The sequence below is a fragment of the Psammomys obesus genome, unplaced genomic scaffold (assembly GCF_907164565.1).
Source record: "Psammomys obesus unplaced genomic scaffold, mPsaObe1.curated_primary_1811, whole genome shotgun sequence".
In the NCBI taxonomy this organism is placed as follows: domain Eukaryota; kingdom Metazoa; phylum Chordata; class Mammalia; order Rodentia; family Muridae; genus Psammomys; species Psammomys obesus.
This window is the reverse complement of record NW_026589732.1, coordinates 13,222,514-13,236,569: the sequence shown is the minus strand read 5'-3', so window position 1 is coordinate 13,236,569 and position 14,056 is coordinate 13,222,514. Positions and strand designations below refer to the sequence as shown.

General features: G+C 45.6%; 1 protein-coding gene across 1 annotated transcript in view; it reads left to right on the top strand.

Annotated features, from left to right (window-relative positions):
• Ptpn3 (protein tyrosine phosphatase non-receptor type 3) overlaps nt 1-8,917 on the top strand; it is a 55,009-nt gene extending 46,092 nt beyond the window's left edge. The window contains exons 13-16 of the mRNA XM_055605231.1: nt 593-721; nt 1,696-1,841; nt 2,347-2,482; nt 5,455-8,917. Coding sequence (XP_055461206.1) covers nt 593-721; nt 1,696-1,841; nt 2,347-2,482; nt 5,455-5,532 — 489 coding nt within the window. The 3' untranslated portion in view covers nt 5,533-8,917. The remainder of the gene's footprint in view (nt 1-592; nt 722-1,695; nt 1,842-2,346; nt 2,483-5,454) is intronic.
• The last annotated feature ends 5,139 nt before the right edge of the window (nt 8,918-14,056 follow it).

Sequence of the window (14,056 nt, the reverse complement as noted above, 5' to 3'; positions counted from 1 at the left end):
TGGTCCCAGACCCTAAAGGCATTTGAGGGTATAGGATGCCACATGAAAAAAAGATAGTTGTCTCAGCTTGGAGATTTTTTAAATCAGGACTTTTGAGGAACCTGACCAACCTAATTGATGATCACGGTGACCTCACCCACAAGTGACCCCCCACGCTACACCCTCTCCATCTTCTGTCTGTGTGTGAAAACCTGAGATTCAGGGAGGTCAAAGGCTGTTGGAATGGCCAATAAGTGGAGAGGGGGAATTCTTCCGATAGAATCCTGTCTGGTACCCGAATGAGCTCTTAACTCCTGTGTCCCGAGGCTCCTGTCTGAGAGATAGTGTGGAAAGTGAGTAGAGCTGAGGTAGGAGAGGCTGATGAGAACAGAAAAGAGGCCCAAAGAACCTGGGTCAGCCTAACCCAGGCCCTGTTGCTCTCCTCGTGAACACAGCCTAGATGGTAAGCTCACTCCCTTGTTCAGGCCATGGGTCCCATCTGAGTGTCACCTCTCCTGTCACCTCTAAACAGATGTGACCGGATGCCATGCACTTAGCTGCTCTGGTTATGCCCTCCAGAAAAGCCTGACTTGTGTTCTCTGGCTTCTTACAGACCAAATGTCACCAGTACTGGCCCGATCCCCCTGACGTCATGGACCACGGCATCTTTCACATCCAGTGTCAGGCCGAAGATTGCACCATTGCTTACGTGTCCCGAGAAATGCTAATTACAAACACTGAGGTGAGCAGGGTTCCGAGGGGCAGGTAGATCTGTGGGGTCTCATGTTCACCTCTGCTGTAGTGTCACCTGGCAGATAGGTCAGTAAACAAAAGTCCTCCTGGCAGAGAGCCAGTGTCCACGGGTATAGCGCCACCATTCGCAATAGTCGAGAGGGAGAGGCAGCCCTGCCGTCTACCCATCCAGAGATGTGCGGATAAACAAAATGGGCATAGCTATGGAATATAGTAGGACTCAATCTCAAAAAAGAACGTTCTGGGCAAAGGCTTCTGTAAGCTGAGTCTGAAAGACATTGCGCCAAATGAATGAGGCCAGTCAGAAAGATAAATACTAAGATGACATTTATCTGAAAACCTAAAATGCTAACTTCACAGGCATGGAGAGGAGAATGGTGTTTTCCCTGGTCAGGAAAAGGGGGTGGGGGTGGGGTTTACATTGTAATGGCTGCAAAGTTCCTATTTGGGTGGTTAAAAATGAAAGTTCTGGAAGGAGATAGCAGTTATAGTTGCCCGGCGTTGTAATACTTCATGCCAGTAAACCATGCTGTAACATCAGTTCAAATGGTAAACTTCATTTTATGTGTATGTGTTTTGAGGGTGGGTGGGTCAGCAGTAGAAGGGGTGTTTAGACTTAGGAATAGAAGGAGCCCCTGACTGTCATGAGCAAAGCCTAGGTTTGATCCTCCCTGCACCAGACAAAATATGCACATAATACAGAGGCAGCGTGGACAACCCTGACTGCAGGGTGCGTGGAAGCAAGCGAAAGAAATGGCTGAAGGTAAAGGAGGTCAAGAGGGCAGTGTCTTAGGGGGCAAGAGTGATGTTTTGGGAGGATGGAAGCTTGATGGGAGTTGACAAAGACCATAGCAGGGCTGGGTGCAGAGGGGCAAAAGGACACTGAAGAGAAGACCACCCTGGCTGGTCCCAGGGCAGGGCCCATGGCCTTGGTGACTCACCAGGCCACCACGTCATCCACAGACTGGGGAAGAGCACACAGTGACCCATCTTCAGTATGTCGCATGGCCGGACCACGGCGTGCCTGACGACTCCTCAGACTTCTTGGAGTTTGTGAAGTACGTGAGGTCCCTGAGGGTAGACGGTGAGCCTGCCCTCGTTCACTGCAGGTACTGAGCCTTACTGCGTTCTCTTTTTAATGGTTGTACCCCTTCTTTGGGAAAGGCCAGGAGAAATAGGCAGACACCAAACCCGCCCTTCTCCACAAAGTCACGTGCTCCCGGAAAACTGCTTACTTTCTAACCATTTCAGAAGAGCTAGCACATAATGAAATCATAAGCATGTCATCGCAGCTGGGTGCTGAAAAGGAAAACCTCACCACACCTCCCTGTCCTGAAGTTTTTGACCTTGACAATAGGCATGACTCAGAAGGGGTGGACTTTGTACTTCCTGGATAGTTTTCTTGTTGAGTTCCAGCCTTTGGACCTGTGGGGATGGCTTTGTTATTTTTGTTTTTGAGGAGCGTAAGATCACACCTGAATGTGTGCTCTCTATTCTTGAAAGCAACATCAGGGCTTGCACTGGGTAAGCACAGGCCTTGATTAGGGGTTCAGCTCTGCCTTGCAGAATGATGCCCAGACATATCCTGAGTCTCTGATTCTCTCTCCTCCCTAGTGCTGGAATAGGTCGAACAGGTGTGTTGGTCACCATGGAAACAGCCATGTGCTTAATTGAGAGGAACCTGCCTGTTCACCCACTGGATATTGTCCGGAAAATGAGAGACCAGCGCGCCATGATGGTACAGACATCAGTAAGTAGAAACTCAGTAATTAAAAATGGAAGTAATAAAAACACGGTAAAGGTTAGATAGGCGTAGTGGTGCAGAGGCGGGGTACATCTCTGAGTTTGAGGCCAGCTTGGTCTACATAAAACATTCCAGGCCAGGCAGGACTACACACCCGAGACCCTCTCTAAACAGCAACAGGGACATTGTAAAGAGAATGAAGTTGAAGGGAACTGAGTCAGGTGCCAAAAATCAAACAGTTTGTCAGAGGCACGGTGACTGCAAAGCCCAGGCCCATTTGGCATGCATTCTGTTGACCTCTGGCATACCCTACTTGCCACTCAGTCCAAGAGCAGCCCTCCTTGCATTCCATCAAGCAGGAGGTATCTGCTTGTCATTTGCAGCTGCAAGAAGAACAGGGTGTGGTTGGCCTTCTCCTCACATACTGACAGCCTTTGGGTAACAACTGAACCCTCAAGGCCTCCATTCTCCCACCTTATAGGTGGCAGCTATCTTGCCTTTGATCATTCATTCAACAGACTACATTGTCCAAATAGAAGACACCGGAGCTTGGGTTGTGTGGAACTGGATTACTTTGCAATCTCAGTCACAATGGGCGAAGTCCCATGGTATCTAAGAATGTTTAAGAATGTAGAAGATTGTTTAAGAACGAGTTGACAAAGACAGGGAAGCAGCCACCTGGCAAAACCTCCAGAGGGTATTTTGGGGTGGAATTAGTGAGAGGAGTTAGCAAAGCAAGGAGCAGGACCTCTATGCTCTAACAAGCTCTGAGCAGTCACAGGCTGGTACACAGACATTGTAAGATTTCCCTGATAGAACATGTTAGTACCTGGGAAATACAGTTGAGAAAAACAACTCAAACCATAGGGGTAACTTACTAGGTATAGACACTTATTTCCAATCTGAGTTGGATCTCCAGAAGGGCAAACTATCTTGCCATCACCACACAAATAACTAAGGAAAAGAAAAAGCAAACCATCTATTTAAGGCCATTTTCTGCCCTGTGTTGCAGTACAAAAGACTAAATAAATGCTGGTTTAAAAATTCACAGATCCAGGGCTGGAGTGATGACCTAGCAGTTAAGAGCACTGTCTGCTCTTCCAGAGGACCCAGGTTCAATTCCCAGCACCCAGCAGTTCACAATTGTCTGTAATGCCAAGATTTGACACCCTCACACAGACGTACATGTAGGTTAAACACCAATGCACATAAAATAAAAATACATAAATTATTTTTGAAAATAAAAAAAATCACAAAACCCCTTCAGCCAGGCCTGGTGGTATAAGACTCTATTCACATCTAGTCTAGAGGCAGGAGGATTACATTTACAAGGCCTACCTGGGCCACTTAGCAAAATGTTGTCAGCCCCGTATATCTGTGGCTCCACATCCAAGGATTCAAGTGATCATGGATCTAAAGCTAGGGGGGAAAATGTTTCTGAATAAACATATAAAGACTTTTCTCTATTCCCTACAAAATACAGGTGTAGCCCATGGCAGTTCAGTGTCCAAGTGGGTTACATAGTAATGGGAAGAGGGACTGCCTCTGACATAATCTGATTGGCCTGCTCTTTGATCACTTCCCCCTTGGGGGGGAGCAGCCTTACCAGGCCACAGTAGAGGACAATGCAGCCACTTTTGATGAGAACTGATAGACTAAGATCAGAAAGAAGGAGAGGAGGACCTCCCCTATCAGTGGACTTGGGGAGTGGCATGCATGCAGAAAGGGGAGGGAGGGTGGGATCGGCAGGGGAGGGGGGAGGGGCTTATGGGGGGGATACAAAATGAATAAAGTGTAATTAATAAAAAATAAATAAAAGATTTTAATAAAAAAAAAAACAAAATACAGTATAACTATTTACATTGTATTAGATATTGGAAATATCTAGAGGTAACTTTTGTTTTGCTTTTGGATTTTGGTGGTATTAGTGGTGGCGGTTGTTTTTAAACAGGGTCTTATTCTGAAATCCAGACTGCTCTAGAACTCCTGCCTGAGCCTGCTGGGTGCTGGGATCTCAGATCATATAGAAGCCATTGCACCCAGCTTCTCAAGGAGATTTTTTTTTTTTCCTCCCCATGAGACAAAGTCTTAGTCTGTAGCCCTGGCTGGCCTGGAACTCACTATATAGACCAGCCTAGAACTCAGAAATCTACCTGCCTCTACCTCTCAAATGGCTGGGACGCACCACAATGCCCTTCCAAAAAGGTGATTTTTAAAGTCTACAGGATGGTGTGTGAAGGGGGCTCATGAGCTATAAGTAAATGCTGTGCCCTTTTTATATAAAGGATTGGAGCAACTGAGGAGCTGGGTATCTGTAGTGAGTTCTAGAAGCTATCCCCCATAGATACTGAAGGACTATCTAAATAATCAGCATCTTTTCCTAACTGTTGAGAAAAGGGGGAATCTAGGTTCCTTGTCCCACACCCAAATCCCAGTCCTCCTCTGTCCATATCCTCCATCACCCCTCCTCCAGCTTCTCCACATGCTCATGTGTTCCAGGCCAGGATAGTGGGGTCCTTACATATACTCCTCAGAACAGATGATCCTTGTCACCAGGGCTTCCACATCAGTGCCTTATATTAGTCACATGTCTCATTACTGTAGCCAAGTACCTCAAAAGAGTCGAGCGAGGAACAGTTTATTTATGCTCGTAATTTGAGGTCAGCCTATCATGGCAAGGAGGGCATGACAGCAGGAACTACAGCAGCTGTGTTTAGTAATCAAGCAGAGAAAGATGAACACTGGGGCTTCCCTCTCACACTTGACCATTCCTCAGGCAGCCAGCTCCCCCTCTGCTCACACTTCTGAGAGTAGCCCCCTCACCCCAGTCTGTTAAAACTTGAATGCACCTCACTCTTCCCCCGACACGAGGCCCACAGGGAGTAAGTATAATACAGATGCTACAGAGACACTCTAAAGCATGGTGTACGGCAACACTCCTGGGGCCCTGGGCTTGACCACTTTCTTTTCTCTTCCAGAGCCAGTACAAGTTTGTGTGTGAAGCAATTCTTCGAGTGTATAAAGAAGGCTTAGTCCAGAGGCTGGATCCCAGTTAGGACAACTGTGAAGTGTTCATTCCTCCTCCCCTAGGGCGACTTCCTGAAGAAGGGGACACACATTTCCCTGGAGGCCCCCAGAGATGCTGGTCACTGGGAAAGGAATGAGCTCATTTGAACCCTGGCACTTTAAATTTCTGTGGAAAAGATACCCTGTACATAGGAACTGATGATGTAGACATGCATGCAGCTATGACTTCTTTGGGCCCAGAGAGATAAGCAAACAGGGGATCTCCATTTGGGGACTGTGTCTCTCCCTACATATCACCATCTCCTGTCAGCCATCCTCGAGCAATGAGAGGGGACACCAGCGGTGCTGTGGATGCCCTCCCGCCAGAAGCCAGACAGCATGGCTGCTTGTGGTTGCTCAGGTGTTTTGTGTGTTGATCTGTGTGGGACTCCAAGGGCTGAACTTCCTTGGCAGTTGGCATCCATTACCCCCGACACTAAGGAAAACTCAGATGAATGTACCACAGGTGGGGCACAAGGGACAACAGGCTGGAGGATGAACAGGGTCTATTCTGCCCTCCTTCCCTCCCTCCCTCTGCCTCATCTCTACTCCTTCTGCACTCATGTTCCAAAGCACCCCATTTCCCCACCCATGCATTCCTTTTCTTCAGGATCACACCCAGTGCCTGAACCAGCTTCAGAATCAATGTTCAGGTGAATTCTCAGCCAAGACTGGGAACTAGATTCTCTGCATAATGCTGAGTCTTAGCTTTAGACGCAGACGAGCCTCTGCTCACCCCTTACTGTGTACTCAGACGCCATGACTGGAATCGCCAACTACTGAATCTATGTGGACTGCTGCTACTTCAAGCTCTCACACTTGAAACAGGACAGTTTTCCTGGGGGTGGGGGAAGAAAGCATCCAAATATTCAGAATTTTGGACCCTTCTGAGAAATGACCTTCTAGTAAGTGACCAGAAGAAACACTGCTTCTCAAGGGTGTTGTGTGTGTGTGTGTGTGTGTGCGTGTGTGTGTGTGTGTGTGTGTGTGTGTGTGTGTGTGTGTGTGTATGATGGGTGACTTTCTCAGGATTCCTAACTTGATTAAAAATACTGTTGAGTTTATATAAAGAATGAGTCTCTGTATGGAAGAACAAATGTGTTCATTTACCCTTGGCTACAATGGTCTCCATTTCATTTCAAAGGAGAGAATCAGACTATCTGAATATAAACACAATTTGATGTTAATTTATTCTAAATACTCCAGGATTTTGATTGTCCTAAAGAATTCTGTTCTGTGAATACCATGTTAATTATTTTTAAATTTGTGGCAGGATTGTAGCGAATTATTATTTAAGGAAAATAAATTACATGAATGCTTTAAGATGGTATTTTAAAATAGCGTGTTTATGTATCCAGAAGAATGTCAGCAGGTTTCTTAATGGTATTATGAGAAAAGGATACTTTGCTATTATCATATAAGTAGATAAAGCTACATAGATACTTAGCAGGCACTGGACCAGTTAAAGCATTTCCTAATTGCAAGATGGGTAAGTACCTGTGCAAAGGGGCACAGGTTTCTGAAGTTTCCTTGTCCGTAGGCTCAGCTTATCTGTCTGCTTCCCTCCTGCCTACCTTCTACCCACACACATCCCAGTACTCAGTGACTTGAGTGGGAAGGTACAATGCCCAGTGCCCTGTACTGGCACTGTATAAGGAGAAACTGGAATTCAGTTCTCCACTAAGTAACCCTCAGCCTTGGAAGCTGGGATCTGTGCCTCTGTTTCCTTCTGTGTAAAATAAAGAGAGACAACACTTGGAACTTGAGAACAAAATGAGATCACATTATGGAAACTAATTTCCAGCCACTGAAGGCCTAGGGAGGCTACCTTCTGTGGTTGGCTTCAAATGCATCAAACAAATGGAACCCATAGGATTTTCTTTTCATAGGACAGTGTTGTCGAGGGAAAAAGTACCAAAGGCAGAGGACAGATACCTTTTTTCAACCTGGATTCTGAGAACCTCAGCAAAGCACCAAAAGGAGGAGCAGAAAATGCTGGGTAAAATTCAGTGGTATGAGGCTGCTTTAACAAGTCATCATTGTTTGATAGAAATGTTTATTGCCATCCTGTGTGCAAAGCATTTTCAGAGTCTAAATGTCCTTGGAGACAGTTTTATTATTTTCTAGAAACAAGTTGTTGAGTGTGGTCATGAAAATGCTGCTGTTACACTTACATAATATTCTGTGAAGCTTGAAAAGGCTGCAGCTGGCCTCTGTCTCTGCCACTGTATTGGGCCAGCAGTCCAGACACTGCAGATGTAAACAGAGTCCATGGGATCCTGGGAAGGACAAGAAAACAAAATGATCTCAAGGAGCAGAATGCCCAAGTGAACTGGATCAAATTACCAATTAAAAACGAAACTTCTGAGCTCCTATTTTCCTGCACCCACACTTCTGCAGTTGCTCTTAAGAAACCGTGTTTCAAAAAAAGAAAGAAAAAAACTATGTTTCATCCTAAGAATCGCATCAGAATCAGGCTAAGTATTTTGCCTGGGAAATTTGACTGAATACGAATGGAGTATATTCTTATATCCTACATTCTAGCACTTTCCAGAACATATTAGACAGCCCAGTGTGCTGACTTCATCCAAGTGGCTCCCTGCTAGAACCCACACCTACTGTTTTGATTTTTTGGAAAGAAAAAGTAAGTGAAGTTTGTCTAGGGGTAGGAGACAGGGTGAATGGATCTCCAACTTGTGGTATTTTTAGCTGCCTCCAAGGGTCACATTGGTACCTAAATATGTATTGAGACTTGTTAACATTCTCTCACCACTGTGTTCCCACACACCTTTATCCTTTGTAAGTATCACTTTGGGAGCAGCAAGTAGCCTCCCCATCCCCCAAAGGCAACAAAGAGGCAGGCCTAGTCCACACCTGGCGTTACCCTCAGCCCTCAGTTTGTCTATTTTTTGTTTGTTTGTTTTTGCTTTTTTTTTTTATGTTGAGAGGGACTGATGATTGGGTGGACTTGATGAGCTCACAATGATATTTCAGGGAAACAGAATTTAACCTTAACCAAATCTGAAGAGCTGACAGAGAAACGTAGGCCATGCCTGTGACTTGTCTCCAAGAGGTTGACTCAGCCCTTGTCACTGTGGATAAAGATAAAGATCGTTCACCCTCCTTGTTTGTATCTGTCCTCCTAGAGCAGACTTAATAAAGATGGCAAAGCCCTGTGGCCTCAGCCTGAGGAGTCAAACCTCAGAGCCTGGGGATAGCTCTGGAGCAAACAAAGGATTGTGCTAAGCCATATTTTGTAAAGTATCTTAGTCGATCAATATGTGTTTCTGTAAATTTGGAATGTTTTTCATCCTGACTTGTTGTCAGAGACTCTACTGAAAAGCAGTTTGATCAATATAAAAGTATTCAAAGCTATGCAACACTATTATTGTCTGTCAACATTTTTATTTGTATGTCTGATTTCTGCAGTTACCCCATCAACTTAAATGCTGTCTATTCATCTCACCTTCCCCCTGGTTATGATTTCTCCTGGAGTGTTTGGCCTTAGCATTCACTTTGGGTGGTGAATTTTAGACCAGAATTAGATTCTACTATTGTGAAAGCAATTGCTTGCACAAAGCCCTACTCTTTGTGCTGTGGGGTTGCTGAGTGCCTCCGTGGTCAGGTTCCCCAACTCTGTGCTCCCTCAGAATGCAGCTTGTACGTTGATGTCCAGACACATTCAGGTGCCAGGCAGCATAACAGGAAGAAGAAGATAAAAGCAAGACCTGTGTCCTTCATTCTGGGGCCATATCTCTTTCAAGTGGGTAGTTTTATGCCAAGAGGCCACATGTGGGGCTCTGGTTGTAGCTCAGTTGGTAGAGTGCTTGCAGAGCATGCTCAAGGTCTCGGGTTCAATCCAGAAAGTAGAAGCAGAGGATCAGGAGTTTAAAGTCCCTTCTGTACATATCAAGTTCAAGGCCAGCTTAGAATTGTCAGGAGACCCTGGTGAGATAGCTCAGAGTAAAGGCACTTGCCCGTCAAGCCTGAGGACCTGAGTTCAATCACCAGACTCCCTCCCACCTTCTGCATACTCATATACATGCAAAATAAAGAAAACTTCAAAAAATAAAGCCTGGGTGTGGTGGTGAGTGCCTTTAATCCTAGCATTCAGGAGGCAGAAGTGGGCAAATCTCTATGAGTTAAATACCAGCAGGATCTATATAACGAATTTTAGACCAGCCAGAGACATGTGACACCCTGTCTCAAAGCAGGGAGGGGGCAAGGAGAAAAGAAAACAGTATGCCAAACTAAAACTCTGAGAAAGAATTCAAGGGTCGATGAACCCTTTGGCCCTACATGGTCTCTCTTCCTCTCCCCATGAGAACAAACTGAATGTCAAATGACTAAAAGAAAATTACTTAGTGGTTTTCAGGCTTCTCCATCTATTTTTGGTGTGTGTGGATTTTGGTTTTTTTTTTTTTTTTTTTTTTAAGCTCTGATGATTTGAAAGCTAATGATAAGTTGTCACATAATTTGTAAGTAGCAGTGAAGTAGGCACAGGAAGCAGCCATTGAAAATATGGGTGAGCAGGCAGTTCGTAGTCAGCATCCGACATTATCAGCAAGCCTACCACCTCACAGGAGCGGCAGCTCTCTCTTCGGCACTGGCCAGTCCTTTGAACAGCACCTGACAGTCCAATCCCCAGTCTCTGGAATGATTCCTGTCCTTCCATGGTCACATTCAGACTCCCAACGGGTGGCCTTGGAGCCTAGCATAGCTTTTTTAGCCTCTCTGCTGTTAGGGAAGGCTTGCTGGGGGTGGGGGTTGGGTAGTTTCATTGTTCTGGGAGATGAGGCTTTGGAAGTATTCACAGTCAAAGATCTGGTCTTGATTTCATCCCAGGTCCTCTAGCTGTTTCCCTTCAACTTACAGGTGGTGACCTCCTGAAAGCTTCTGTTGACAGGCTGCCCCCAGAGCTGGCTTGGGAACTGCAAGGTTTGACCTTGCTTGATGCCCAGTCTGGTGTCTTCACACTTCAAGGCCATTGCTATTGATAGCTGCACTTGAGAGGACAAAAGACTTGGCACTTTTCAGGGCTTGAAAGATGTTAATCAACTCCAAATGCAGGCTACCAACCACCAACTCTAGAGTAAAGCAGGCTTCCTTCCTGTCTCTGACTGGCTTTAGTTCATCTCACTTTCACATGACCTTATGAAAAGTGACAAGGACTGACATTCACACTTCTGCATCCTGCCACCATTGTCTTAATATATAGATGTGATTGGCAACGTAGTATTTTTACGTATCCAATTCTGCATCCAAAAACCAAAGCAAAGGTGGCTGGAGCAAAGTAGTTTACTTCTTACGAACTTGAGCAGCCCAGATCCCAGGACAGTGGCTCCTCTATTGATAGTGGTTATTCTGTTGCCAATAGCCTCCATAATATGGTCTAAAAACAGCCCCAGTGGTGCCAGCCATTGTAGCCACATTCTGTCCAGAAGAAAATAAAAGGATGGAAGGAGAGGGAAGGAATGTGCTTTTCTTTCTCTTTAAGACAAGTCTGCACAGCTTGCAGCAAGATGTTAGGCAATGCCTATATTCTGGATAGTCTCTACAGCCAAAATTCAGGGTTATTTTAATTTAATTGTGTGTGTGTGTGTGTGTGTGTGTGTGTGTGCGCGCGCGCGCGCGCGCCTGTGGGCTTCTGGGCACATAAGTGCGGGTACCCTCAGGAGCTAAAAGAGTGTCAGGTCATTGGAAGTAGAGGGGGTTGTGAGCCACCTATGTTGGGAACCAAATTCAGATTGTCTGGAAGCAAGTGCTCTTAAGTGCTGAGCCATCTAAATGCTGAGCCAGCCCTAAAATTCAGTTCTGCTCAAGGGCAGGAGGAGGCCTTGGTTACATAGGCACAATTGGCAGCCTCCCCTGGGAACACCAGTCTCTTAACCTCACAAACTTCTAAGAGTCAGTCTTCATTTCTGACCACTGCCAGGCCCTGGCTGCCATAGGCCTCCTAACCAGACGAGCATAGAAAGACCTGTTAGGAGACGGCAGCAAAGGTCTTAGAGAGATAGAAGCAGAAGGGATGGATTTAAGTTGACACCTTGTGCCTATATCTCAGGAAGAAGTGATGGATAGTCAGCCCCGTGGCCGGCAGGTGCTCAGAGGGAGAAACTAATGACAAGACTTTCTGAATAGCAGCTGGATGGATGTGAATGCCACAGACAAGAACTAGATGCTGGGAGGCGATGCATTGTCCTTTGGAACTGAAGTCTAAATTAAGGACATGCATAGCCAGTCTGTGGACTCTTAGACAACTATCTTTACATGAAACTCAATACAGACACTTCTGGATTTCATTCACCCCAGTAGATAATTTTTTGTGCCATTCTTATTTACATATAAATATATTCAAATGGTGTTGGTAGCCAAGTCTAGGTATTAAAATGTCCCTCTCACAGGGGTGGAGAGATGGCTTGATGGCTAAGAATTCTTGCTGCTCTTCCACAGGACTCAGTTCAGTTCCCAGAACCCACATCAGGTGGCTCACAACTTCCTTTAACTCAATCTCCAGAGGTTCTGATGCTCTCTTCCCACATACACAACAACAGATCTTTAAGATAGCCTCTCAGGGCTGGAGAGGTGGCTCAGTGTTTAACAGTACACACTGCTCTTGTGGAGGGTCCAAGTTCTATTCCCAGCACCCATATTGGGTGGCTTACAACCTGTAATTCCAACTTTAGGGGTTCTCACACCTCTCGCTTAGATACACATACACAAAAAGTAAGTAAAGTATTTTAAAATTTAAAGCAGCCTTCTTAGTGGATATATAATTGTCTTAGTTTATGCAGGGTGCTGTAACAAAAATGCCAATTCTGGAGGTGAGAAAGTACTAAACTAAGGTACCGGCTGATTGGTCCCTGGCTGGCAGACTGCAGCATCTTTAAACATCAAAGAGAACCCATTCTGGTCGTTTTCTTTTCAGGCCCCTCAGACTATAATGAGGACCCTAACTTATGACCTCATCTGACCTGTTTCCTCCCAGAGGCTTTATCTCCAGAGCTTCTCTGTCTTAGTTTCTTTCCTGTTGCTGTGATAAAAATAGCCTGACAAAAGCAACACAGGAGACAAGGTTTATGTGGTTCACAACTTCAGGTTACAGCTCATTGTTCCTGGGAAGTCAGGAAAGGAACTGGTCAGATTACATCTGCAGTCAGAAAGAGAGAGAGAGAGAGAGTAATGCATGCATGCATGTATGCTGTGCTCAGCGCTCACACCTTTTCACTCAATACAGGACCCTCAACCCAGTTTTTAAAAAGTCCCTCATGTGTATTTCCACAGGTCAAACTAATCCAGAAAATTTCGCACTGAGACTCCCTTAACAGCTGATTCTACAATGTCTGCAGTCAAAACTATCACACTATCTAACTGGGGAGATAGCTTCAGTTTATGAGTTGGTCAGTTGTTTATTTGTTTTTGTTATTGTTTTTCAGACAGGTTTTCTCTTTGTTGCCCTGGCTGTCCTGAACTTGCTTTGTAGACCCCACACTGGCCTTGAACTCGCAGAGATCCACCTGCCTCTGCCTCCAGAGTGCTGGAACTAAAGGTGTGCACCACCACCCCTGCTAACTGATGAGTTTTTTAGCTTTTCTTATTTACCCTAGCTATTTCTAGAGGCCCAAATTCCCTCTGAACTTTCTCCACCTCTCCTCTGTGTAACAGAACACTGAGGAGAACACACGTGCTTGGGAGTTAGGACTCAAAAGTAGACAGGAGCTTAGGTTCTTAGCCTGTGTCCAGATGTGCGCTGTTGGCTCACAGTACTGGCATAAGCACTCTGCAGTTCTCTCTGATAATGTTCAGCTTCCACTGCGGATGACCACACCTCCTCCTTGGGGTGTAGATGCATGCTTTCCTGCCCCAACCCTGCCTGATCTAAGTTACAGACTCTATCCCAGACAGCTGGCACCATAGCCAGTCTCACATTCTCGCCATCTCTTTTTCTCCTAGACAACACTGTGAATGCTGTCCCCTGCAGCTATGCAAAGTGAAGGCTTTCTCACGTAGAGCTGAAAAGGTACTAGGTCATAACCTGAACTGCCGTGGGAGCCACAGATGACCCACAGATGATAGAGGGCTCTCTGACCCCAGCTTAGATCTTTCACACCATCTGGAATGCTATCCATTTTGTTATTGAAAGGCTACTTTTCCCCACTGCTATTTTTTTTTTGCATGTGTATTTTTGCATGCACATAGGCATGAATGTATGCATGTTTGAATGCATGTGGGCACACACACATGAGTAAATACACATGTGTATGTCTACATGCAGAGGCCTGAGCTTGAAATTGGTATCAGGAGTCTTTTTTTTCTTTACTCTCCACATTATTCACTGAGGCCAGATCTTTCACTTGGATCCAGAGCTCACTGAGTCACTGAATCAAGCAAGCCAGCTTGCTCTGAGGATCCCTTGTCTCCCTAGCACTGGAATTACAGGCAGGCCACCATGCTAACCTGACCGTGTGTGGGTCAAAAAACGAGCCTTTGCATGGCCTGTGCCCTCTCCACTGA